The sequence below is a fragment of the Neofelis nebulosa genome, chromosome 3 (genome assembly GCF_028018385.1).
Source record: "Neofelis nebulosa isolate mNeoNeb1 chromosome 3, mNeoNeb1.pri, whole genome shotgun sequence".
NCBI classification, from domain to species: Eukaryota; Metazoa; Chordata; class Mammalia; order Carnivora; family Felidae; genus Neofelis; species Neofelis nebulosa.
In genome coordinates, this window is record NC_080784.1 from 7,311,009 (window position 1) to 7,338,943 (window position 27,935).

The 27,935-nt window shown below is 41.7% G+C and overlaps 1 protein-coding gene across 2 annotated transcripts in view; it reads left to right on the plus strand.

Annotated features, from left to right (window-relative positions):
* AGPAT5 (1-acylglycerol-3-phosphate O-acyltransferase 5) overlaps positions 1-27,935 on the plus strand; it is a 60,244-nt gene that overhangs the window by 7,438 nt on the left and 24,871 nt on the right. For both annotated transcript variants that reach the window (XR_009258872.1, XM_058719864.1), the window contains exons 2-5: positions 8,486-8,555; positions 13,455-13,570; positions 15,972-16,061; positions 27,541-27,631. Coding sequence is in view for 1 of the 2 variants with exons in the window: in XM_058719864.1 (XP_058575847.1) it covers positions 8,486-8,555; positions 13,455-13,570; positions 15,972-16,061; positions 27,541-27,631 (367 nt within the window). In the remaining variant the exon portion in view is untranslated. The remainder of the gene's footprint in view (positions 1-8,485; positions 8,556-13,454; positions 13,571-15,971; positions 16,062-27,540; positions 27,632-27,935) is intronic.

Here is a 27,935-nt window from a genome sequence, read left to right on the forward strand (position 1 = left end):
GAAAAGCATGCACGAACAATCCCAGTAGAGGCTGAGATGGGAGTGTTCGTGTTTGTCAGCTTGGTGACACGAAGGTGAGACAGCTGCCTGGATTATTCAGGAAGGCTGTGTCACTTATCCTGAACTGCTTTGAATCCTATTTCAAACAGGAGTTAAGTATCACGGCATGCTTAGGAGAAAGAGGCCCTCGATTGATAACTGAACGAAAATGAAGATTCCTGAGGGTGGCCTTCAAAGTCGTCTAAATTCTGCCCTGGCCAGTTTTTCCTTTCACTGGTTTCACTGTAGGCCAACCACTGCTTCCTCCCCAGGCCCCAGAGGCCCCGGTGTGTTTTCAGCCACGTGCCTTTGGACCACTCTTCTGTAGCTACTTTCTTCCAGCTCAGGCCCCAGCTCTTCCTCACCCCCTCTTGGTGTCAGGATCACATACGTGATATTAACATAACATTAGCATATTTTACATCTGTATTGCCCTCTCCACAAGATTGTAACCTTTTGGAGATGGCAATCAAGGGGAGAATAGTTTGACTCGATTTTTGCCTTTAACCAAAGGGCGGAAGTACTTGGGATGCTGGTCTGGTTGGGTTTCTGTGGAAGTGTGGATCCACTGTTAATGGGGATGGATTCTTGAAGGACCTTACTGGTTGACAGGTTTTGATTTAACAGGGACAGCACGTCTAGTGAGTCTGATTGTATTCTTAAGTAGGTAAAGGGGAAAGAGACATGAACTGTATCCTCAGAGGTACCACTGAGAAAGAATAACGTCAGACACTTTGTAAAAGAGGGAGTTCTTAGGGTGCCCAGGTGGCTCAGTCGGTTGAGTGTCGGACTCTTGGTTTTGGTTCAGGTCATGATCTCATGGTTCCTGGGATCGAGGAAGTCTGCCTTGTCGCTGACAGCACGGAGCCTGCTTGGGATTCTCTCCCTCTCTCTCTGCCCCACCCTCCCTCCCTCTGTCTCTCTCTCACAAAAGAAAGAAAGAAACGTAAAAAATAAATAAAAGCGGGCCTTCTGGAACAGTCAGCAACATAGAGAAACCTTTATTGACTTGTCAGTAAACACCTGTACTTTTTGCTGCTTTTGAACCTATGCGGTTCTCTGAGGTTTGTTCCTCTTTCTCTGTGGGAACCAGCGATGCGCTTGGGTGTCTTAGAGGGTGTTGTAAGTGGTATCTTTTTAAAAAAAATTTTTTTTTAACATTTGTTTTTGAGACACAGAGAGACAGAGCATGAACGGGGGAGGGACAGAGAGAGAGGGAGACACAGAATCGGAAGCAGGCTCCAGGCTCGGAGCCATCAGCCCAGAGCCCGACGCGGGGCTCGAACTCACGGACCGTGAGATCGTGACCTGAGCTGAAGTCGGAGGCTTAACCGACTGAGCCACCCAGGCGCCCCCGTAAGTGGTATCTTAAGACAGCCTTACTCTGCCTGGTCTCCAGGTGGGAATTTCAAGAGCACAAAGAAATGAGGGGGTTGACACCTAGAAAGGAGCATCACCTTAACTGCTAACCACATGCTAGGCTCTCAGGTTTTAGATTAAGAAAGTCGTCTCTACTCTCCAGTGACACACAATTCGGCAGTGTAGGAGGAAGTCACTTTAAAAAAGCGAATATGAGATAAGTTATTTATAAAGGAAAGAAGTGAATAAAGAGCTGAGGAAATTGAGGAGTCATGCGTGTGAATCCCAGCACTTGCTTCGCTGTAGGGAGCATCGTGCATAAGCAGGTGGTTCCAGAAGTTGGATCCTGCAGAATGAATGCCAGCGCTCAGCAGCTCACAGATTGCTGTGCTCCCATCCTTAACTTGTATTTCTGGAGGAAAAACATTTTTTTAATTTATTATTTGAGAGAGAGAGAGAGAGAGCGAGAGAGCAAGCGAGCACACACACAGGAGGGGCAGAGAGGGAGAGAGAGAATCCCAAGCAGGTGCTGAGCTGTCAGCCCAGAGCCCAATGCAGGGCTCTGTCCCACCACGGTGGTATCATGACCAGAGTGGAAACCAGGAGTCCCACACTTAACCCACTGAGCCACCCAGGTGCTGGGGAAAATTTTTTATGTCTTTTTTTTCTCATGAGTATCTTACCTCCTTAGAATTCAGATTGAAAAAAATCACATAAGCTCCTAGTATTTGGAATTTTTGCAGAGAATAGTTTGTGCCCGTCAAAACAGTTTTGGATCTTGGTGTGAGAAACCAGAGTGTGATTCCTCGTTCTCTGCCACCGTGTGTGTCGACTTGAGTAGGTCAGTGTCTCAACTCCATATTCTCACCCTTACTGTCATTTTATTTTCAAGAGTAAATGAGATAATATGTGAAACTGCCTTCAATGAGTGGTGCGTTGTAGATGCTCAGAAGAACACACCCTAGAGAGTAAGGACAATACCAAGAGGCTTACATGAGGAATGTACAAGAAAGCCTTGTGATTCGTAAGGTTCCATTTTAAATGTTGCTCGATCATTATTTTCACATACTGGTGATTAGACAAATGGCTATGTGTATCATCTGATCTTGGTTCTGAGGGGCATCAGACTTCCTGTTCAGTGAAGTGTTGTTTCAGATTGAGCAGAAAATTGAGCAGAAAAAGACCAGTGTTTTTGTTTGCATCGCAGTAAAAATCTTGTGCTGGTTAACCAGTAGTATATTCCATTGGCATAAAAAAAATACTGTTGAAAATTCATTTTAAATGATTATAAACAGTGTAGATTATGCATGTAATCTTATTAGAACACATTCTTTATACACATTTCTGTGTAATCAGAGACTTTTTTTCTCTTATTCATCACTTAACACAGTTTTGAATAAAAAACTTCACTGTTGGACAGTAGTAAGAACAACATTAGCTTTTGGAGGGATAGTTACTATATTTAAAGCATGGCACGACTAGTGTCATGAATTTCACCACAACCGCATGAGGAGTGGTTGCTGTTATTACAATCATTTTACTTGTAAAGAAATAGATGAGAGAGGTAAGGTACTTTTACTCAAGTTCACATAGTAAGGTGATAGACTAGGATTCAAATCGAAGTCTTTTTTTTTTTTTTTCCTTAATGTTTATTTTTGAGAATGCCTAGTGGGGGAGGGAGGAGTGCAGAGAGAGGAGGGGACAGAGGATCGCCAGTGGGCTACACGCTGTGGGGTTCATACTCCGGAACCATGAGATCGTGGCCTGAGCCGGAGTGGAGTCCGATGCCCAGCCGACTGAGCCCCCCGGGTGCCCTTCACATCCGAGTCTTAATTCAAATCAAATACTTTAGCCTGGGCTCTTAGTGACTGTTATGTTGCACTGCAGAGGAGGAAAAGCTTTTCCTCCACTTTCTTAGGTTTATAGCTGAGGTCTGCGCATCAAACTGATAAAAGCCAGATTAACAGGCGAAAAGACATTTTCTGATGTTAATGTTTTTACATGCATTGGTGCCTCACAGAAAAGAAGTGGAGACCAAAAGAACTGAATAGACTCGGCTTAGGGGTTTATATGTCATGTTAACAAAGGGCAGTAACTTGTGGAAACATGGCTAGATAGAACAAGGGCTTCGGACCTTTTTCGGGCTGGTAAATTGTGGGAAGGTCCCTGGGGAATGTGTGCTAGAAAAGGGTGGTTTATTAAGCTCTGCTCTGCAGACTCATCGGCTGCCTCTGGTCTTCCTGGCACTTTAGAAGGGAACACCTTTAGGAAGGGGTATTAATGTCACCTGGAAAAACGAAAGTTCATGCCTCAGGCAGGCAGAAGGGGTGTCTGCTGTTCCTTACTTGCCTTCAGCTCAAAGTAATCCCGTGCCAAAGTGGCATATTTGGGGGTAGCATGCTCTGACCCCCCTCAACAGACTCTATACTTAAGGGCAGTGAGAAAGTTAAAAAGTTCACTTTGCTTGCTGAAAGAAAATGGATATTACTGGGATAAATGAAGAATCTTGGTGGTTTTTTTTTTTTTTTCCCCACAAAGAAAGAATGCTGTACATCCGTGTCCTGGTGGTGTCATCAGTTGGGTATTCTCCTGTCTACTGTGTTAAACGTGATTACTTTCGATTCCATTTCACTACTTCTTTTCAGGATACAGAGAGTCTTCAGGTTGTTTACATATCATGGAGAAGAGTAAACAACGTAAAGATCATGGAGAGGGAAAGAAGTCCAGCTCAGTTCATGCCTTCTTCTGATAGCCCTTTGGGCAGGTTTGTTTGACTAAAGCAGAAGTCACCAGAGTGTTGCCATGAAGATAATTATTCATGGAGCATTTTTATTGTCCCCTTCTAATAAAATGAAAAGGAAAAAGGACTCTAGATGAGCTTTTAAGAAATGGGTGAGCCTAAAATCGAACAATTATGATGAATCTAAAATTAAAGAGTTAGGAATAACAAAAAAGCCGTATGTTTTTCATCTGCCTGATTTTGAAGGAACAAATTACCTGCAAAAAAACCTGATTAATGTGATTCGAAATACACGTACTAGAAGATTCCCAGAATGGATGCCTTAAAAAGTCACTGGTGCCCTTAAAGCATTTTACTTTGTTTATGCCAAAACCTCTTACTGCTGAAAATGAGATGCAGCTTTATCTACTTGTGAAAAATAAAAGTGCAACTTAATGATTCAGTAAATTTGTGCTCAAAACCACCTGAGTGCTAAGCCCTGGGGTAGAAAACTGAGGAAGACCCTGCCACGGAAGAGCTTATGAGCTCTAAGGGATAGGATACGCACACACGCACACAGCGTGTGGATGCTCCCATAGGAGTGTGAACAGGGTTCCTCCTGGTGCAAAAGGGAATGTGATTAATCCTGGGCTCTGGGTTAGAATGAGAGGGCGCAGGTGGGCTTATAGGTCGTCAATAGAATTGTCGGGGAGGAAGAACTTCCTCTGCCCTGTGGTCCTTCCAGCTGGACTTAGACTCAAGTTGCCATGAGACAGATGAACAGGAGAAAATCAAACTTAATAGGCATATTTATGGGACTCCACACAGGCAGATTGCGAAGATAGTGAGGCCCTGTGATGCTTACAGGAGCTGAGGACAAGGGAAGGGTCTGCAGATCCAAAGTGGAGAAGGCCTTTAGCGGGAAGCTAAAGGAGATGTTTTGAAAAACAAAGGCTGCTCTATTATGCAAATAAGTTTCTTAGGTAAAGAGGAGTCTCTGTTAATTGCTCTCTTCCTCGTACAGGCTCCCCTTTTCAATGCAAATTTAGGCAGTTGAGAGGAGGGGAGAGAGAGAGGCAAGCAGGTATCTTTTCCTGCATCTGCTGGGTTTTGATTACTTTGAACTTGAAATAATCTTTTTGCCAAAGTGGACTATCTTGGGGCAGCCTGCCCTTTTGTGTTTATATTTATGTGTATGGGTATGTTGTAAATTCTTAGAAACTTTTTCTTTTACATTTAGCGAACACTACACCTGTCTATCTCATTGTATACTTAGTAAGATAGTAATCGCTGTTAAGTATTTTGAGATTCTGCATTCTTAAAAAATGAAAATTTTTTCTCCCTCTCCATGTTAGTAAATTGAAAAACGAACTTTCCACCTAATGAAAGAAATTTGACAATTTCAAATTAGAACGAAAAGTTTTTTCTTTGAAATCTGGTAAATCAAGTGAAGGACCTTAAAACTTCATATATATGATACCTACCATTGTAATTCTGCGTTCCTTTCTTTGGTTAATCAACATTTTTTCAAAGTACTTAAGAATGATATGCAACTATTAAAATAAGATTTGCAGTTCATAATTTCATTTACTTTGCTTTTAGATATTTTCAAGTTTTAATTAGGAAGACTACTCTTTTCTAACTTATTTCTGTTGAAGTTACAGTGGCAAATGAAAAAACTTAAATAGGCAATCATCCAAATACCTACTTTAAGATATTAAATTATGTTTTGTGAAAGGCTTGCCCACTTTTGTACCATCCTGCATTTCATTTGGAAATAGCTTTTATTTCAGTGAGATACTATTCATATCAAAGAGTAATCTTTAAAACTATGAATGATGTATTATGTATTTTCCCTTAAGTGGCTATGAATTCGTTGTTGTGGTTTTTTTCCCCCCTTCTGAGTGGTGTAGCAGTAGAACTACATTTTCTCTATCTGTTTTGCCCAATTCATTGCTTATCTGGGGCGCTTGGGTGGCTCAGTTGGTTGAACGTCCGACTTTGGCTCAGGTCACGATCTCACGGCCCGTGAGTTCGAGCCCCGCGTTGGGCTCTGTGCTGACAGCTGAAAGCTTGGAGCCTGCTTCATGTTCTGGGTCTCCCTCTCTCTCTCAAAAATAAATAAACATTAAAAAAAGTTTTAAAAAATTCATTGCTTATCTTACTGTCTCTAGCTACTGTAGAGGCCACTTTTAGGCAGCAGGCTTGAGCAATGGAAACTCAAGGCAAAAGGGCCCAGAGCGACCACAAGCTGAACGCAAAGAGGCTCATTAAGCGACCCACCAGGAATGGCCGTAGGCACTCACCAACCAACGGGCCACTGACAGCCAGGCACGGCTACCAAAAACGGGGAAATTCATTACGTTCCCATCCTTCCTCACTCCACCCTGTAACTAAAGCCCCTCACCATCACCTCCTGGAAGAGTGTCTCCTCTGCCGTCCCGCCTGCTGCTTTCTGCAGTGTATTCAGTAAACTTCCGTCTCCCTTGCTCTGCCTGGGGTGAATCCTTTCACTGCCTGCGCCACCGGCCCCCATCTAATCAGCACACACCAGAATTACCACAATCAATCTAAAATAACACCTTTTCATAACTTGTCTGTTATCTGCCCTTCAGAGGCTACAGCCTAGCAGTCTGTTACCCAAGCCCAGAGCAGGATAGGAAAAGGAGGGTCTCTTCTTGTATGGTTCAAGTGCTGACTTCAGCTTGAGGGCAGGCAGGTCTCCAAAGAGTAGTAACCTTTAAATGTGAGTGTGTCATCCAAGGAACTTAAGCCAAAAAACAGTCGCATCGCTGCAGTACCATAAAGCCAGTGCATTGTAGCCAATGGACTCGAAGCAGTTCTGGCTTTTTGGTGAGAGAACGGGGATTGCTCACAAACAAGAACTCCCTATTAACCCTGCGTAGATCAAACTATTGGTTTAGGGTTTTGTTTTGTTTTGTTGACACTGATTTCCTTTATTAATAAAAACTTAAGCAAATATCTAAACAATTATACGTATTATAAATTACACGTATAGCACTGAATAGTTTTCTGAGGAAGATAATAGAAATCTCAGTCTGAGTTCCTGACGTCCAGACCTCTATGCCCTCTATTTCCATTTTTCTACAGAGATGCTGGGTTAATGTCATTTTCTTTCTTCTGTTGTTAAGATAGTAATGAACAGTGTTGCCACCAATATATCTGTGTGGATACCTAAAAAGCCTTGGTTGATTCATAACCTTGCATAATCCATGATCACAAGGTACAGAAACAAAAATGCCCTGAGTAAAAAAATACCACTGTTAGCAGTCCTTTCCTTTAAAGTCTTTAAAAATATACTTTTAACTTCTTTAAATAATTTATTATGAAACATTTACATTTAAGACATGCAAAACTACAGAAAAACTCTAACGAACACCTATGTTCCCACCATCCGGTTTAAGAAATAAAACATGACTTCTAAGAGTTGAAGCCACTGTGTACCCTCCCATGTTGAAGCCTCCCCCCTTTCCTGGAAGTCACATGTATCCTGAACTTTATTGTTCTTTTGTTTTATTTCTTATTTTTTAATTTTCTTAACTAAGTTCCATGTCCATCATGGGGCTTGAATTCGTGACTCTGAGATCAAGAGTCACATGTTCCACCGCCTGAGCCAGCCAGGCACCCCAGCGAGCTTTCTCTGTTCTTCACAGAGCTACCGAGAGTCCTAATCATGAACCGTGTTTCCCTGTTACTCACAAAATCACGTGTTAGTCTTCAGTGCGGTATTCAGAAGACTTTCCCATTCTGATTCGGGTCTCTGTGGGGTCTCCCTGCTCCAGCTCGCCAGCCCTGCAGGTAGCTTGGTCTGACTGCTATGACGCTAAGATGCCTCAACAGGTCTCAGACGCTACCGATTCCATTTCTTCGTCCACCTTTTCATGAACATCCTTCCTTCGTCTCATTTGCTGAAATCACAGCTGATGGATGCTGCTTCTGCTCCACAGTTGACAGTTCTTCAATATAAAATGTGCCATATTTTCATCAAGTTTGCATTATGTCTCATTACAGTTGTATGTATCCATGGCTGTCTCTTCTGGTACACGGTAGGCTTTTTGAAGGGGGGCGTATCTTACAAAAAGGGTTCCGGAGATTGTAAGCGGTCAGTAAATGCTTCTGCTTTTCTCATGAGGATGTTGATCATTCTGTTCCACTCTATGACCTGCTCTGCACTCAACTACGATAAACCTGTGCCACTTATGGTCTCTGATGCTTCTGAGAGAAATCTAATCTTTGTTCATCCTGGATGGAGATATTCATGACGTTGCCGATTCTTTGACCTGTTTTGTTACAGTGGTGCATGTTTTGAGATGTTAAAGTAACGTTTCTTTCTGTTTTATCTTTCAGATATTGCTATATGGAGATTTGCCAAAAAATAAAGAAAACATAATATATTTAGCAAATCATCAAAGCACAGGTTTGTATTTCATTTGCATGAAATATAGGTTTTCTACAGAAAGTAGATGGGCTTTCAGAGTAATGTTTTTATTCCTTTAAATGAATTTTTGTTGCTGTTAAAATATGAATTTTCAATGCAGACATTATATCATGATCTTATATTTTTATGATTTTACTTTTTTGGAAAGTCAGGAATAAGAAAACTGGATTTTCCTAAACTTACCCTTCTCCCTTGAATGGGTGTAAATAAGCCATTTTCTTTCATTTATTCTGTTTCTTTGAATAGTTCTTTAAATAATTTATGCCTTCTTTTTGTAAGTTATGTTTCTGGAAGTAAAATTGGGTCAAAGGGTATACACATCTTACATATTTGACTGTTAAGTTGCAGAAAGTTTGTGCTAGTAAGTGACTACTCCTTCCCTAAAGACAGTACTATATTAATTTCTAATATCTGCAGTTCCTTTTGCCTCATCAAATGTTTTGCTTTAATTATAGCTTGCTATTCTGTCTGAAGAAACACAGAAGACTCTGGTCTTCGATTATAGCACAGTATATACTTTAAGGCACTTTTAAAAAAACTTCTTATTTTGAAATAATTATAGATTCTCAAGAACTTGCGAAAATAGTATATGGAGTCCATGACCTCTTAATCAATTTCCCCAGGGATGGCGTGTTATGTAGCTGTTGTACACTATCAAAACCCAAGAAACTGGCCCTGGTTCAGGTACTTTTTAGTTCAACAAATAACTCAGTCCAGAGAAAATCCCACTTCTTTTTATCAAACCCGTAACTGCTTCTGATGCGCACTCCCCAAAGTCCATTTTTATTACTTTAAAAAGTGTAGTACCCAGGAGTTCAAAGCCACACCAGCCTGATGGACGATTGTACCGTAATGGAAGATCACTTCGGCCTTGGCTGTTTATCTTCCTCCTGTCAACGGTGTACCTTCACGCTTATGATTGGTTGCTTTTATCACTGCCTGTGCCCTAGGTAAGGTAGAGGAAGGAGGCAGAGGCTGAAATGCATTTTCCTCAGTTTTGCTCTCTGGTGATTATGCTCTGCTTTATGGGACAAGAGTTGATTTTATGGGACAAGGGTTGATAGGAGTTTTGAGGCAGCCGAGCCACCAGATGACAGTCAGTGTCTGCTTCCAACGCTGGCCTGTAGGGCAGGCCAGGGATTTCAGTGTTTGTCCGGACGTGCCGGGCTTCCCTACCACCAGCGTCCTGCTCCTGCTGTCTGCTGCCGATGACACATTTCTCCCGGGCTTCCAATCTCCGAATGTGAAGGACTCAGGTCCAGGGTAGGGAGCAGCTCATGCTAGCCCAGATTTCCTTTGCATTGACCCACTGGTTAATTTCATTAAAGTTTTTTTGGGGCCTAAGAGGATTCTGTCTTCAGATTCCTTGTTCAGGTTCCCTGCCCGCCCCCCGTTTTCTAGGTTTCGGTGTGGAAACAGTTGATTAATGGCCCCGTGGAGCTAGCGTGAACACATTCCTGGAGGCGGTGGGACAAATAGTGACAATAAGATAAGAACCGGTACTGTCACGCCAGTGTGGGTGCTTCCTACGCGCTGGCCTTTATATACGTTACTTCAGAGGGAGGACTTTTGGAAGAGAGCGGTTCTGTTTTGTTTCCTGCTTGTGTTTGGAGCTAGAAAGCAATATGGGAAGTATGAGCTCCACAGTCAGCCCACAACTGGCCTGAAGAAAGGTCTCACTTCCCAGGTTGGAGAGCCATGCCCTCGTCCCCTTAACCTGATCCCCGAGGGCCTCAGACTTCCTGGTAGTGGGTCCTATACCAGTCAGCCTTCAGGATTGGAGAAAGGCGCTTTTCTGAATGCCTGTTTAAAAACCCATAGCTTGTGAACGTAACTAGATAGTGATTTTAAATTATGTTAGAATTGCCGGTTTTAGTCAGAATATGAAGGAATATGCCCAGAAAAATGAGCACATATAAATTTGTGTGTGGTTCCCGGTTCCAGAGGCCCCCCGAGGCTTATGCATGTCCACGGGTCATTGGCCGGTGGTGTCTGGGTGCCCTTTTTAAAACCCCTCTGAGATTGTTAACCGCAAATGAGTATCTAAAAGCGTAATTAGCAGAAAGAATATTTCTGTGTTCACCTTAGACTTCCTAGCGCACCATCTACAAGGCCTGCCAGAATCCGAATCTCTTCTCAGTCTGACCTTCCAGACAACTGACATTTTAATTAGTTTCTCTTCTCTGTTGTTTTCACTTGATGTGTCCTTCTTAGTCTCTTGTAACTTCTCTGCAGTGAGGATATGGGGGCCATTCTTCCTTCCGCTCAGCCTGTTTAAAGATCTGCTTTTGACACTGTTTGCCTCAATCTCATGAAATGCACCCTTTTCTTGGTTTAAGTGACATTTGTCTTGACTGACCGCATATGTGGTGAGTAGATGATCATAAAAAGACACGGGCTTTGCAGTCAGACCCTCGTTCATAAGCTGTTCCACAACAGGCTGTGTGACAGTGGGCAGATTACCTAGCTTCTCAGCCTTCCCCGTAGGCAGTGAGTGATGTCTACTGCTCAGGGTTTTGGGGCAATTTCCATAGGCTAGCTCCTGGTTCCTCAGCCTGCCTGGCTTATTGGGGACATTTCGCGGGTGGGGGTGGGGGGGGTGGTGATGATGATGATGGTGATGGTGGTGGTGGCGGCTGAGGAGCAGTGCAGTGCTGAATACACCCTACGCAAGTGCGTCCTGCCTGGTGTGTCTGACTTTGGGCCTCTTGTTACATAATAACGTAGCTGAGAAAAGCCTGGCTTTTCTTGCTATCCCTCCTCACTGCCCTCTCTTTTAACAAGTTGATGGGAATGATGACACTGCCTTGGCTGGATCGCTGTTGAGGAATTCTTAGGTAGCCACATTTGTTGATCTCTTCGTTAGCGTATTCTTGCCGGAAAATAAATGGTGAATAGTTACTGTAAAGGTACCTATTACCATCGCTGCTTTCAGTAACTCCGCTGTAGTCTAGAAACCCTATCAGAAACCTAGTTGAGAACAGGCAGGAGAAGTAAAGGTCATCGAGTAGCAAAAATTGATGGCACAAAGTGTGTGTGTTTTGACTACTAAAGCTTTTCCACTAAAATTTGCAAAAGTTTCAAGTCCTAGCCTGGGAGAGTTAATACCGACGCGACGGATTTCACACTTCGTCTTCGGAGTCCTCGGGAGATGCTTTCTTGGCCCTGTATACCATGCTTATTTCAATGTAAAAATGTGTCCCGAAAACCCCTCCAAACTTTAAAAAGAAATTGTTCCAGGAAAAGATACCCTGTCTTGTTTTTAGCCTTTGATTTAGAATCCCAAATATGTCCCTGGATGTATTACAGCCTTGGAACCATGCATTTAGTTCTCAGAATTTATTTACATTAGGTACCATTATAACCAGCTGGTTCATTTGGTTTCCGGGACATAATCAGAAAGAGAGGTGTTTATCAGTATCGTTTAGGTGATTTTAATTGGAAGGAAGGGGGTTGGCCGTTGGCCTCCATAGGAAGTTACGTGCCGGAGAGTAAGGTGGTAGCTGATGGTCTTTAGCATAGGGACGTCCAGCCCACGTGGCTCCTAGGGTCCCTGCTCGGAGGGGAGCGTCTGCATCACCCTCTCTGTCCAAGGAGAGCCTTAATAGAATTCATGCGTGTAATTTTAACTTAGATCCTTGAGAAAGAACTTGTGAATGAGAAAAAAGATTAAAAAGAGATTTATAACGATGGAATGTTTTCCCCCAAGAGTAATTTTTGGAGTTCCGGTGGCTAAGTCTTCAGGGTATTCTCCCTGGTATGATGTGTTGCCCAAAGGATTCGCACAGCCGTGACTCTGCGAAGGGCTGTCCTTTTCGGTTTAAACTAACACTAGCTCCTTTAATTCCCAGGCTTTTATTTGCCCCAGATTTTAACATTTTTTCTCTAATTCAGTCCTTTTGTTCCGGCTTCTCAGGCCCTGGATACACCTGTGGTAGTAGGACTGTATATTTTTGAGAGATTCTTACCGGTTTGTTTTTCCACATAGCCCATTCTCTGCTTCAGTTTTCATTCTTCTTGAAGAGATGGGGTAGTTCGTAGCCCTTGGCTTTCCAAGCAGAATCTCTGGGCTTCAAGACTTCCTACTGTTTGCCCCCTTTGTGTCATTTCCTCTGACTCTTTGCACCGTGTCCTCAGTTTACCACCTTGTGCACACGCTTGCCCGGTTCTGATTCTTTGCTTCGGCCAGGGCTGGTCCTTCTACTGGGAATTTCTTCTCTCTTCCTGGAAGTTGTGTTACTATTAACACACTCATGTCTTCTTATTTTTATTTTTGTGACCCCTTAGTAGTAAGGTACCTGTGTAATGACACTTACTAGCAGCCTGGGTCCGTGTCCTGTGGTTCTGTAAGGACCACTCACCTGCCCAGCACAGCTGTGAACTTCAAGCGGGTGTTCATTCTGACATTATAGCCTAGGATCGTGTCGCAAAATTCTTCAGCCAGGACACAGTGTCCTTGCCTTCTGTTGTGCGTGTTAGTACATACACCGTATCTAGTTGTACCTCACCGTTTCACTGAACCACTTTTTGCTGATAATTTCGTCCTGTGTTTTAGACTAAGAATTAGAGGAGCTTTATTCCTTGTTCACACCACTTTTGTGTCACTTGTAGTGGTTTGTGACTTTTTTGTATTTTATCTCTGAAATGAAAAGCCTCTCAAGTAATGCGGGGGAAAAAAACACCAACAAAAAAAACATTAAAAAATGGAATTTGTAATTTTTAAAAGTCTGCATTTGTTACAAAGTAATTTTAAAATTCTAATCATACTTTCCAAGTACATTCCTAGTATAATCTTGGGAAGAGGCTTTTTCTGTCTCTGTGAAGGGAATGCTGGAGTTTACATATGGATCGTTCATGCATTAATTTATGTCTTTGCAGTTGACTGGATTATTGCGGATATTTTGGCCATCAGGCAGAATGCTCTTGGACATGTACGTTACGTGCTGAAAGATGGGTTAAAGTGGCTTCCACTGTATGGGTGTTATTTTTCTCAGGTAACTTTTTCCATACTTTTTCATATATCTGTACCTTATAAAAATTTTAGATTTAGAAAGCTAACATGCACTTTAAAAAAATGTATAGGTTGTTTTGTTTATTTTTTAGGTTCAATAACTTACTCCAAATGGAAGTCATTTCATTTGGCATTTTTAATGGTGGGTATCGATATACATATCTGATCACCTAGGTGGGTACATAGCATAAATACAAATGTACAAAAATCAAACAACTAGGAAAAATTAAAGGCATAGAATTTGAAGGACGACTACCTTAAGAAGCTAATAGTAAAAATTAATCATGATCAGTAACACACTAAAAAACAGGGAGCTGTATATGCGAAGTGCTTATTAGCATGAGTGTCTGACACGTGATTAATATTTAATAAATGAAATTTTCCAAAATGCCTTTTATTTACTTCTCAAGCCATAAATTTGGTCAAGCCACTTGTCTGCTCAAAAATGTGTGTTTCTCAGCTGCATTAGGTCCTAGTTGCTATGCAGGCATTCACGGTCCACCGTGACCTATCTCCCTGGAACCCACTTTCCTTTTTCAAGCCTGAATTGGTTTCTCCCTCCCTATCCTTCTTCAGGCTGTCCCTTTAGTTCAAGGTAATAGGCTCTCCTCTGCCTCCAAGGCCCAGTTTAGATGCTATTATGAAACCCTTCCTGCGCCTGGAAGTTTCCTCCTCCCTGCTTTTATCTTAGGCTGTCTTTATTATTACACTCCTCAGATTCTCCCGTTATCATTCTTGCATATGTATTTTACTGCACCAATAATTTTTTAAGTTCCTTAAGGAAATATACCTGTTTTTCACTTTTGTAGCTTCCATATACCTGGGAAAGAACCCAGATGTTTTTGAAATAAAATAGACTGTAATAAGCAAGTTAAACAACAGGAGAGAAATAGTATGTAAAGAATAGACATAAGGTCTCTCCCAACTCGGGGAAATTTTACTCGCGGTCTATGCATCCCGTGGCTTTTAATTCTAACGAGTTGGTGAAGAAGGAGTTTCTTCTTCACAGTCCTCTCTGGGTGAATAATGATAATGACATGCATTGTGTAGAGCACCTGGAGTTTTTCCTGTGCACCCAGGCAAGCCAGTTTCTCTTTGGAGGGAACCACCACAAGCAAGCTGGAAGGCCACTCCACCCCCGCCCATCTTGAGATCACCGCCTCCTTGCTTCTTTCTGTGTGTTTCCTCTTATTTTTGCTTAAGACAAAGTCAAATTCAGCCAGCTGGTTTATTTTACAGACAAGTTCGAATTAGCACAAGCAGGTACAGGTAATATGGTGACCTGATGCAAAGTTTTGATGAAGTACACTCACGAAGTTTAAATAAGGATGCCTTCATGTGCATGAAAGTGCCTGTGTTAGTCAGCCAGGGCTGCCCTGACAAAGTACCACAGACTGTCTCAAATGACAGACATTTATCGCCCCACAGTTCTAGAGGCTGGGGGTTCCAGATGCATGTGTCATCAGGATCACTTTTTCCTCCGTGTCTCTTCTTTGCTTGCAGTTGGCTGCTCTGTGTCCTACCTGTGCACGTACCTGTTGGTGTCCTAATCTCTCCCTATAAGCCACAGCCCTACTGGATTGGGGCCTACCCTTAGGACCTCATTTAACCTTCTTAAATGCCCCATCTCCATAGACCATCACTTTGGGGGTTAGGGCTTCAACATACAAGTTTTGGAGGAACACAATTTGCGTTCATAACAGTGTTACATAAACATCTGTAGCTGGGTCGGTTTTAAAAATCCCTAAAGATCCGGGTGCCTGGGTGGCTCAGTCGACTTTGGCTCAGGTCATGATCTTGTGGTTTGCTAGTTTGAGCCCCGCATCAGGCTCTATGCTGACAGCTCAGAGCCTGGAGCCTGCTTCAGATTCTGTGTCTCCCTCTCTCTCTGCCCCTCCCCTGCTCATGCTCTGTCTTTCTCTCTCTCTGTCTCTCTCTCTCTGTCTCTCTCTCTCTGTGTCTCTTAAAGATAAATGAACATCTATTAAAAAATCCCTAAAGATCATGAGTATTGACATTTCATGGACACTTTGAGTGATTCTGCATCATTGGAAAAATTGAAAGCTAAGAATTATGTTACTGATCGAGTTTTTTATTTTAAAAATATATTTTAGAGAAAGAAAGTATTTTTAACTGTCAACAAAACTGTATGTTCCTGTATTTTCTGGGACTGTGTAGCACACAGTTTTTATTTCAATTACGTTGAAACCTGGGGGAAATTTCAGCTAAATGTTCGTTAGATGGTAATATTTCAGTGTATTAGGAACAGTTCAACTCCTAGGATGTAATTTTATTCTTTACTTTTGGGGAGTCAAGTTACGTTTTGGATGACTGGCCGCTGGATATTTTAATAGTAAATACCCCCGTTTTTTTCCACGTGGCAGCATGGAGGGATCTACGTAAAGCGCAGCGCCAAGTTTAACGAAACGGAGATGAGAAAGAAGCTGCGGAGGTACATGAACGCAGAGACTCCAGTAAGATGATACTCGTTTCTCTTTTCCTTTCCAAGTCCAGTGTTTAATTTAAGAACTAAATTACAAGTTAAGAATTGTTTAGTCCGCGGGTCATAAACCACTGAGCTTTGTTTAGGCAGTAAGAAGCCTCGGGATACAGGTGAGATCTTGGCAGGCCGAGGCGAAGAGGCGGCAGACGAGTCCGTGCTTGCGGGAGGCCGTGGGTCCCGGCTCCGAGGCGCGGCAGGAACGCGGGTGTCTGGGCCGTGAGCAGAAGCCCGGGCCGCACGCGGGACCTTGCCCTTGGGCTGCTCACTCCTCGTCGTCAGTATCGCGTGTGGTCGCGGAGGAAGCAGCTTTCCTGTGCGTGCGCGTAAACAGTGATTGCTTGTGCATAGTGAGTTATTTGAAAAGTCCAAAGGGTGTGAAGAGCTGCAAGTGAAGAATCATTCAGTGTAAATGCAATTTGGGAAACCTTTGCTCCCTAAAAAAAGGAATCTCCATATTCTCCTCGAAGAATGCTACTTGCGGCCCAGTGACACCTTGACCTGTAGTCCAGCGCTATGGGAGCCTAGCACGTGTCCCCCGTGTTCTCTCCGGCTTCCTTCCTCGGCAGGGCTCGTGGGTGGCAGGCCAGAGCTCGTATTTAAAGACGAGTTTCCACAGTCAGCTGACGGAGGCCCTGACATTCACAGTTTTTGCCCGTAGACATGTCTGGTTGTTTCGACCGTGTATCCCGGTTCGTCCTCTCTGAACTGGCATTTGTGGCTGGGGGACTGTCACTAATTTTGGAACATTACGAGCTCTTAGTTCATTAAATGTTACTCCTGCCCTGTTCTGTCTTCTCCAGTTACACGTGCTTTGGGCCCTCTGTTCCACAGTCCTTGCATGCTGTGTGTGTGTTTGTTGTTTGTCTGTTTTTCTTCACTCTCTTTTTCCCTGTTGTGTTCCAGCTTAGGTCATCTCTGTTGACCTGTTGTCATGTTCATGGACTGTCCCCTTGGCTTGGCCCCATCTGCTGATGAGCCAGTGCAAGGCATTCTTCACGTCTGTTCCTGCTTCTCGTTCCCAGTGTTTCCCTTTGCTGCTGTGTCACCATGTCTGGGTCCGTGCTAAAGTATCCATCTGACCATGAGGCTCGCCCACCCCATCTACTGGGCCCTTGGTCGTGTTGCTGGTAGTTACTTTAAATCCCCCTTCTGGTAATTACAGCATCTCGACTCTCCCTGAATCTGAAATTTTTGATTGCTTGCTTTCTTCAGAGTGTGCTTTACCTTGCCTTTGCTTTTTTATACCTTCTGCGATTTTGTGGAAAGTTGGGCCTCTTGAGTAGGACAGTCAAGATAGAAGTAGTTTTGGTACCCGAGAATAGGTACACTTTTCTTTTTTGCTAGGACTTCATGGAGGGCTGGAGTCCATTTAGTCAGTTTTCCTGGATTTGGGTTTTACTATCGCAGTAATGTTTTTCACAGACTTCAATTACTGTAGCATTCGTTACTCTGTGTTTAGGGTGGGAGGTGTTTTGCTGGAGATTTTTCCTTCGCTTTTTTGCTCTACACGTAGAGTTGGTGTCCTTTCTGCGTCTGCCCCAACAGAAATCTTCCTAGTTTGGCAGGGGTGGAGGGTGAGGGGGAGAGGGCAGAGAGAGGGTCTTAGGGGTGGAGCCTTCTCCAATCCTGCCTTGCTCCCAGCTCTAAGTCTGTGCCTAGGATGGGTTCCTGCCCCATCCTCTGTGGGGAGTTTTTCCTTTCTGTTCATTTCCCCCAGCTGCAGGGGATTTTCAGCACTTTGAGAATTTAAGAATGTCGTCCCACGGGAGAGAGAGAGAGAGAGAGGCGAGGGCTCCGTGCTGGGTGCCGGGCTGTGTGCTTCCTGAGCCCCAGCTGCTGCTTCGGGTCCCCTCAAGCCTGCCTCATCATCTTCATTCAGGGTGATGTTGCCAGATGTTGCCCTGACCCAGGTTTTCTTTCTCTTTTCTTTTTTGGGGTGTGTGTGTGTGTGTGTGTGTGTACAGTGTGGTCTGTGGAGTAGACCTTGTGAGTTGTGGTAAATCCTCCTGTGTCTGCAGCCCCCAGGGGTTCTTCTGGAGAACTAGCTCACATTCAGCCTTTTGCAATTTGTTAGAATGTTAACCGAATCTTTTTATTGGCATCTGTTGGCATTTGCCCAAGTCAACGAGTGCACGATCTCGTCTCTCTTTCGAATTGCTTCTTCCCTTAGATCTCCAGGGTGGTTGGTCGCTGTGCAACCTCAACTCTCCGGAGGGTTCACTTTGCAGATTGTCCAGTGTTTTGTTGTTCTCCTTTTAATAGTCTTTGTCCTAAGCCTCCTCTTTTTTGTTAATGTGTTCTAAAACTTGGAATAATCTTAGATTTACAGAAGTGTTGCATAGATAGTACAGAGTTCCCATTTATTCTTGGCCCAGTTTTAATGTTAACGTTTAATATTAAAATCTTTCCTAACCATGGTACATTTGTCAAAACTAAGAAACGTTGGTGTCATCCTGTTAATTGAACTATTCAGTTTCTCCAGTCTTTCCACTGGTTAGTCCTTTCTTTTGTTCCAAGATGAGTCCACTGTACCCCAGATCCGTTTAACACCTATGCTTTAAGTTGACTGTACTTTTCATGGCGTGCTGTACTATGCAGTTGCTATCAAATCTGCCATTTTTGTTCTAATCGTCAAACTTTGTTTCTTTAAATGTTAAAGGCATCATTTAAAAGATGTATTGAGTAAATATGTGTTTCGTGATCTCAGTATGTGAAGCCTTGTTATTTTCTCCCAGTTCCTGCTCACGGTACTTTCTTTCCCTGTGTGCTTGGTTATCTTTATTTGCTGCTGATTGTATTTGGAAAATTATTTGTGGAAGTCAGCTCAAAGCTTAGAAAGTGCCTTCCTCCAGAGAATATTTGCATTTGTTTCAGCTGGCCCCCTTAAGGCTTCTCTAGTCTGAGCCCATCCAAATTAGATTGCGAACTTGAGGTTAACTGGACCAAGATTGCAAATCCACGTGAGACTGATTTTGATGTCTGGTTTATTTTTGCCCTGAGAGTGTAGCCTCTGATGTTCCCTTCACTTCTTTTCCCTCTTAATAGAAGGTCCGTGGGCTTTGATTTTTATTCCCCTCACTTTTCAGTCTGTTAAAGCAAAAGTTGTGTGGTATGCTTACTTCTGCTTTACTGTGTTTGTGTTAATTTTGGTCTTATTATCTTGTCAGCTCTTTGATAAGTTTTAAAATGATGTTACATCCAGCTTTTTAAATTTTCAGTGGGAAGTCCTGTTCACATAACCTAGTTTTTTACTTTGGGAACCTGTCTGTTTTTCAAGGGCAAAAGACTAGCTTTCTGATGTTCATGCAACAGTGTTGAACAATAGACTGGCAGTGCCGTGAGTGGTTGTCGCTTTGAGGCCACTATGGTCTAAGGTGTGGATTCTTAGAATCTGTACAATTGCGTCAGCTTTTCATATTTAAGCACCGTGAAACAGACTTTGTTATTTAATCTGTTGTTTCTGGGAGTTAATCAAGTAACTGACATGGTATAACGTATGAAATAAGTCCACTTTCATAGGGCTAAATATCCTCATAGGAATCTATTTCCCGATTAAATCAGCTTTTATCATTCAGTATTAGTATAATTTGAGAGACTGCAGAATTTTGTTTCCAAAAAATATATCTGCATTATAAATTACTAAGAAATATATCTACTCAGTAATTACAGCTGGGACAATATTTTCATATGGTACTTACCAGTTGTGGGTGCAAATGAAACATTTGTAAAAGTCACTACTTCATCTCTAGAAGTCATAGAGTCAACATTTGAGCTAGTACAATTCATGACACGAATATTAGAGTCTTACACTTTATTGTTGTTTTTCAAATTTTAAAATTTTTTAAATTTATTTATTTTGAGAGACAGCGCAATGGGGGAGGGGCAGAGACAGATGGAGAGAGAGAATCCCAAGCAGGCTCCACACTGTCAGCGCAGAGCCTGACACAGGGATTGAACCCACAAACTGTGAGATCATGACCTGAGCTGAGATCAAGAGTCGGATGCTCAACTGACTGAGCCCCTGGTTTTCCAACTTTTACTCAGGTTCCTTCTTAAAACGGAGGCAGGGGCGCCTGGGTGGCTCAGTCGGTTAAGCGTCCGACTTCGGCTCAGGTCACGATCTCGCGGTCCGTGAGTTCGAGCCCCGCGTCAGGCTCTGGGCTGATGGCTCAGAGCCTGGAGCCTGCTTCCGATTCTGTGTCTCCCTCTCTCTCTGCCCCTCCCCCGTTCATGCTCTGTCTCTCTCTGTCTCAAAAATAAATAAACTTAAAAAAAAAAAAATTAAAAAAAAAACAAAAACGGAGGCAGCCTCAGGGATAGGAGTGTTGGCTTCGAAATCACATTTGTTGACTCTCAGATCTGCCATTTAAACTTTGGTACTTTGCACAAGTCACTTAACTTTTCTAAGCTTGTTTTCCTTATATGTTCCATCTATTCATAATTACTTAATTTGGTAGCTGGGATTAAGTAACATGTTTGAAAACGATGCTTATCGTATTAGTTTACTATTGCAGCTATAACAAATGACCACAAGCTTACTGGCTTAAGTCACACAAATTTTGGCTGTGGCAGCAGGAGCAAAACTACACAAGTAGGACCACACCACACCAGACTAAGAAGTTTCTGTGCAACAAAGGAAGTAATTCGCAAAAGGAAAAAACTTACAGAATGGGAGAAAATACTTGCAAACTGCGTATCTGTTGTTAATTTCCAAAGTTAACCTGTAATTCACTAGCAGAAAAGCCAATAACCCAATGAAAAAAATGGGCGAAGAACTTGAATAGATGTTCATCCAAAGAAGGCCTACAAATGGCCGACAGGTGTATGAAAAGGTGTTCCACCTCACTCATTGTCAGGGCAATGCCAGTCCCAGCACACGGATGTTAACACCTAACACCTGTTAGCATGACTGTCCGCTAAGGTCAGAAGATCAGGGTCGGAAGGGATTTAGAAAAAAGAGAACCGTTAGACGTTTCTGGTGGGGCTATATATTGGTACAGCCGTTATGAAAAACGGAATGGGGTTTCCTGAGAAGTTTAAAAATAGAAATATCATATGTAGCAATCAACTTCTGGGTGTATATCCAGAGGAAACAGTATTTCCTGCTCTCTTGTTCACTGCAGCATTATTCACAGTAGCCAAGGTATGGAAACAACCTAAATGTGTATCAACAAATGAGTGAATAAATAGTATATAGTATGTATACACAACGGAACATCTTTCAGTGTTAAAAAGAAGGAAGTCCTGTCGCTTATGACAGCAGAGATGAACCATGAGGGCATTACACTAAGTGAAATAAACTGGACACAGAGCGACAAATACTGCATGGTCTCACTATAGGTGGGATTTTAAAAAGTTGAATTCATAGAACGGTGGCTTGGGGGTTGGGGTTTGGGGGAATGGGGAATATGTTAGTCAAAGGGTACAAACTTTCGGTTTTAAGAGGAGTAAGTTCTGGACACGTAAGGTACAGCATGGTGACCATAGTTAGTAATGCCGTATTGTATACTTGAAATTTGTTAACAGAGCAGATTTTAAGCACACACAAAAAATATGGTAACTATGCCACGTGGTGGATATCTTAATTACTTTGTGGTAATCATTTCACAGTGTCTGTGTGCATTAAAACATCACATTGTGCACCTTAAATGTATACAATTTTTATTGTCAGTCATACTCCAGGAAAGCTAGAAAAAGTGACAACATTATCTTCACCATTCCAGAGATGAGCAGCGCAAACTGGGTCTCACTGGACAGAATCACAGTGTCTTTGGGGCTGAGGTCCTCTGGAGACTCTAAGGGAAAATCCATATTCTTGCCTTTTTTGGATTCTAGAGTTTGCCCTCATTCCTTACCTCATGACTTCTTCTGTCTTCAGAGCCAGCAGTGGCCGGGCTGGTCTTTTTTTTGCCAGCATTCTGGTTCTGACTCTGTGGTCTCCTTCTTTCCTGTTTAAGAATGCTCATTGTTAACATGGGGCACACCGGGACATTCTAGGCTAACCTCATTGTTGTGCAGTCCACAGTCAGCAGCTCTGAGACCCCTGCCACGTTCCATAATGTCCGCAGATTCTGAGGGTGAGGATGTGGGCGTTTTGGGGAGGGGACATGACTTTGTAGTTTTTTTTCTAATCATACATGTAGCACTTTCATGCTTAAATTATAAGCTCTTTGAGAGATTGTTACTTTGTATCCTGCTGCTTTTTTGCATTTTTTTCTCTGTAAATGTAATGAGTTGAATGTGTCTGGTCGTTATTTTAGAAAAACCTTTTTTAAAAGTTGTGGTTTGCCAGACTGTATTAATTTTGGGGGAGGAAAGCAGAGATGAACCATCTTGTTTATATTCTGCACATCTCAATCCGAAATGGCTTTTCATTTAAAGAGAGAGAAGTAACTAAAAGATGTCTAGCTAATCAAAGTTTAAGTTCTGAGATACTATTCCCATATAAATATGTCTGCTTTGAAAATACTTAGTGAACTAGATAGAATTTTAAAAACCAGAGGGGAAGGAAACAATATAAAGAGCCTGCCATGTGGTGCTTAATATTCTCACGTGTAGGGGCGCCTGGGTGGCTCAGTCGATTGAGTGTCTGACTTCGGCTCAGGTCATGATCTCGCGGTCCGTGAGTTCGAGCCCCGTGTCAGGCTCTGTGCTGACAGCTCAGAGCCTGCAGCCTGCTTCGGATTCTGCCCCTCCCTCCCTCCCTCTCTGCCCCAACCCACTCGCATTCTGTCTCTGTCTCTCTCAAAAATAAATAAACATTAAAAAAAAATTTTTTTAATTCTTACGTGTTTCCTTTTATCTCACAGCTATCCTGAGTCTTCATTTGGGAATGAAACTGAAACTCAATTAAAAGTAAATTAACTTATCCAATGCATGGAAGAAAGGCTATTTTTAATAGAAAGTCATCAGTTCCATAACTGGTTGAATATGAGTATATTTTAAACTCTTAAGAAGCTCTTTTCTTTTTGAATGGAATTGCTCACTGGTTTCCATTAGACGCTGAAGCATCTGTGCTTAGAATGGTTCATCGCATCTTGAATATAGATCTGTGCAAAGTCAGTCCCTGTTAAAGGAAACAGAATCTCTGGTTTCTTCCAAATGAAACTTTAGCAGAATAAAAGATTTCTGTGCACAGTAGCAGTAATCTACATGATTTGGTTTGTTTGGAACTGTCAGTTCTCTGTCATTCCTGGGGCTTCCCTGTCCTTGAGCGGGAATTTTCCTTAACTGAGAAGTGGGTCCAGAAATGTCACACTGCTTTGTGGTAGTTTTTTCTTGCCCTGATGCTCCATGTTTAGTCCTTCCTGTCCTCTGTTGCCACCTTCTCCGTTTCCATGGGAACTAAAGAAGACAGCTGCCTTTTTTGTTAGCAGTGTGAACGCAGTGCTGAGGAGGTCATCAGATGCGAACCGCGGAAGGAGGAAGGAAGTTTGACTTGGCGGTCTTGACTGTACGTCTGCTGTGTGCCACAGTCCACTGGTGCTGGAGAGAGCCAGACCTGCCTTGGTCGCACAGCCTCTAGGGGCAGTTGTTCTCGAGAATGAGGCGCTGAGCTGCATCTGGGGTCGCGCTCCCAGCTGCTCCTGTCATGTGCCTTTCTTCGAACCACATACGTCCTCTCCCTGCCATCTCACGTTTCTAAAGCAGATGTGTTTTACTTTTAACAACAGCAAATCGCACTGTTATTTTGTGCCAAGCACTGTGTTAACGTAGATTACACAAGTTATCACCTTTTGTCATTACAGTATGTAAACTGTCATTTCATCTTGTAGACAGGGAAGCTTAAGGCACAGAGGGGATGAGGAGGTCATCCCGGGGATCGGGGCTTACGAGTGGAGTCTGGGATGTGAAACTGAGCATCCAGACTGTTGTGTTCTGTGTGCTTTGGTTACGGTCTTTGTAGATATGATTTCCTATGGAAGATCGCCCGCTTTGTGGAGTAACGGGCGGGTTTGGGCATTAAAATGTAACTGCTAAGAATTTGCATCTGTGGCTTGCCCTTTCATATCCTAACAGTCTTCAAAAAAGTTTTAAGATTTTTGCCTAAGTGCAGTTTATTGATTTTTCTCTCCTAAAATTTTTGCCTTTTCTGTCCTATTTTAGAAGGCTTTGCCAAACTCAGTGATACTAAGATTTTCTCCTTTGTTTGCTTTTAGAAGGTTTATAGTTTCAGCATGCATTTAGGTCTCTGGCCCGTTTCGAGTTAACTTTCATATCTGGTGTAAGGCCAAGGCTCCTGTGTCTAAATACGGATATCCATCACCACTTATTGACAAGGTTATTCTTTTCCCCATTGTTTGAAATAAATTGATTTCATATATACAGGTCCGTTTGTGAACCATTTATTCTGTTGGCACTGATCTATACGTGTATCCCCATGTCCGCACTACACTATCTTGATTACCCTTGCATTACAGTAAGTTTTGAAATCTGGTGTAGTTAAGTCTTCTAAATTTGTTCTTTTTCAAAGGTGCTTGGCTGTTTTCGGTCCTTGGCATTTCCATATAAATTCTGAAATCAGTTGTCAATTTCTGCGTAAAAGCTTGCTGGTTTTTTACTTCAATTGCATTGAATCTATAGATCCATCTGGGAAGAGTGATATCACAACGATATTGAATGTTTGGATCCAAAAGCACAGTATTTAGGTCTTCTTTAATGTCTCTCAGCAGTGTTTCATGGTTTCAGAGCATACAAATTTACACACATTTTGCAAAAGTTAACCACATTTGCCAGAATAAATTCTTAGTTTCCTGTTTTTTGACGCTATTGTAGATGGCATTTTTAAAAATTTTATTACATGCTGATAGCATGTAAACATACGGTTGATTTTTGTATATTGATATTTTCTTCTGTAACCTTGCTAAACTTATTTATTATCTAGTAACATCTAAAAATAGTAACGTTTCTTAGGATTTCCTACATGGAGAGTCATGTCATTTGTGTATAAGTACAGTTTTATTCCTTTCTTTTAATCTGGATGCCTTTTGTTTGTTTGTTTGTTTTTTTTTGTCTTGCCTGGAGTGCCCTGGCCAGAACCTCTAGTCTAGCTTTGACCAGAACTGGTGAGAGTGGGCGTTCTTGCCTTGTTCTACATCTGTGGCAAAAGCACTCATTCTTTCCCCATTCCTTAGGTCTTAGACCCACCATGCATTCAGTCACCCTCTTGTTACTCTCCTTCATAACATCTTGCTCTTTTTCTACACTGTCATATAAGTGTAATTACATTTTTATTTGTATTTCGTTTAAGTTTGTTTATTTTGTTAAGTTTGTCTCTTCTGTGAGACAAGTTTCATTAAGTTTTGTTAAGTTTGTCTCTTCTGTGAGACAGAGACAGTGCAAGCTGGGGAGGGGCAGAGAGAGAGGGAGAAAGAGAAACCCAAGCAGGCTCCCAGCACAGAGCCTGATGTGGGGCTCAAACTCACGAACTGAGATCATGACCTGAGCCGAAACCAAGTGTCAGACACTTAACCAACTGAGCCACCCAGGCACTCCTGTGTAATTATATTTTTAAAACTTATTTGTTTAATGTACTTTTTTCTCACTTGTCTCCAAAACCATATGTATTTCATTACCCTCTATAGTACCTGGCACATAATAATAGGTGTATAAGAAATATTTCTTGAATGAATCCTGAATGAACTGTTCATTCTTGCCTTCTTGCTGACCATCAGTTCTCTTTTTAATTAAACATGTAAAGAGACAGAAAATAATAACCACTTGAATTATTAATCATTCAAATCATGAATCATTTTTATTAAAAACATTTTTTTTAACCTTTATTTATTATTGAGAGACAGAGAGAGACAGAGCATGAGCATGGGAGGGGCAGAGAGAGGGGGAGACACAGAATCTGAAGCAGGCTCCGGGCTCTGAGCCCAGACACGGGGCTCGAACTCACAGACCGCAAGATTATGACCTGAGCGGAAGTCGGACGCTTTACCAACTGAGCCACCCAGGTGCCCTGAATCATTTTATTTTTGAATGCTTGAACTAAAAGCTAAAATCCATCAGTAATTGCTTTCACGGCGTTGAATACAAACTTCACTTATTTAAAATGTATTCTCCTCCTAGTGAATTTGTGGTTTTTGGAACTAATTTTAATTTTTGTTTCCTGTTTTTCCTTCTACTTACTGGAATATAATAAGGAATTCTTAACTTTTTTTCTTAATTTTACCCATTTTTCTACATTTTCTTGGTAGCTCTGGTTAATCTTTATTATCCAATATTAAGGTACATAGAAATCTATTAATTTCTATGTTTGGCAAAAATAGTGGGCTACAAAGACAATTTATATAGATAAATAAAAAGTTAATCTGGAAGCTGAAAATGCAGAATTGTAGAGCCACCATTAATTCAAGTTTTTCACCTAGAAGATTGAAAGAGAGTAATCATAAGCTTGTCTAATGAAAAAACTTGAACTGTCACAAAGGTTCATTAGGTAGGAGTTTTACAATCAGAAATCATTCAGATAAGGGAATGCTTCTGTGCTAGACATCTAGACAGACAGCATTACCTACGATCTGATGAGGGTGGATTAAATGAACAGAATTTTCTTTCCTTCTCTCCCACTATCCTTTTGTTTCCTGTATTCTGTTTGTACTGGAAAAGATTTGATATGAATGCCTTACTTTTGTCTTTTGGCTGTCACTTAACCATGTTGGTGTAGTTTTGGTAACTCAGTTCTAAAGTTAGGAGTTTCTCCCAATGTTGTATTATATGTTAACTAATTAGAATTTTTTTAAAAATTTTGAAAAGAAAGAAAAAATCAAGTTAGGAGTTTCTCATTGTATATTTTTATGGTTTCTGTCTGTATTTTTCCAAGCAGATAGAAGTAAAAGCTCAGATGAATTGATTACTTAGTAAACATTCACCTTCCTTTTTTACTTATACATGCATTATTTCAGTTTATGAAACTGCTAATAAATTGAATTATTTAAAATGCAGTAAGGGAGCTCCGTAAAATAAGAACACTGTGGGAATCTTTTACAATATGAATACTTAATATTTCATACTGTGGAAATTTAGATATTGCCTCAAATGAGATGTGCTTTTCTTATCGATACTTAGGGACACTGATGTGTGACATTTGCAACTTTTAAAAAAGTCGTTTTTCAGAATCTTAGGGCAAAAAAGCTCTTTATGAGTCAGCATTTCATGGGCAAATTTTTAATTAAGGAATACTAGTGTGTAATTAGAAACGTTGTTAGATTCTTAATGATTGACCTACCAGTGTATGTAGGACTGCATTTTAAATATAATCCGTTTTAAGACTTAATTGCATTTTTTTTTTTTTTGCATTTCGGTTGCGCTGCTGGAAATGAATCATGTGTAAAATGAATATACATTTTTCCCACCATAGAATCTACTCCCTTCGCATTGGCATTAAGTTAACAGGAACCACAAAAAAAGCTCACACGAAACAAACCATATTTCTTTCTGCTTCACAGATGTATCTTGTGATTTTTCCAGAAGGAACGAGGTATAATCCAGAACTAACAAAAGTTATTTCAGCTAGTCAAACATTTGCTGCTAAAGAAGGTAAGTAAAACTTTGACACTATTTGAAAAAATATTTTTTAAAGAACCTTTGCAGTTTTTCTTCCTGGAGAAGATATTTATTTATGTTTTACAACAATGGAAATGAATTCACTGATTCATTTCTTTGGTGAGTGCATGTATTAATTACCTCTTAGGAAATGAAGTTTCTCGATTAATTCATATGCGTGTTATTATATATGTCTGAAAGATTAAATTCAAGTGCTTGCTAAATACATATTTCAGTGCCATGGGTTTTTTAAAATCTGTCTAGGTACCTGACTGTGCAGATGGAGCCTTTTTCTTCG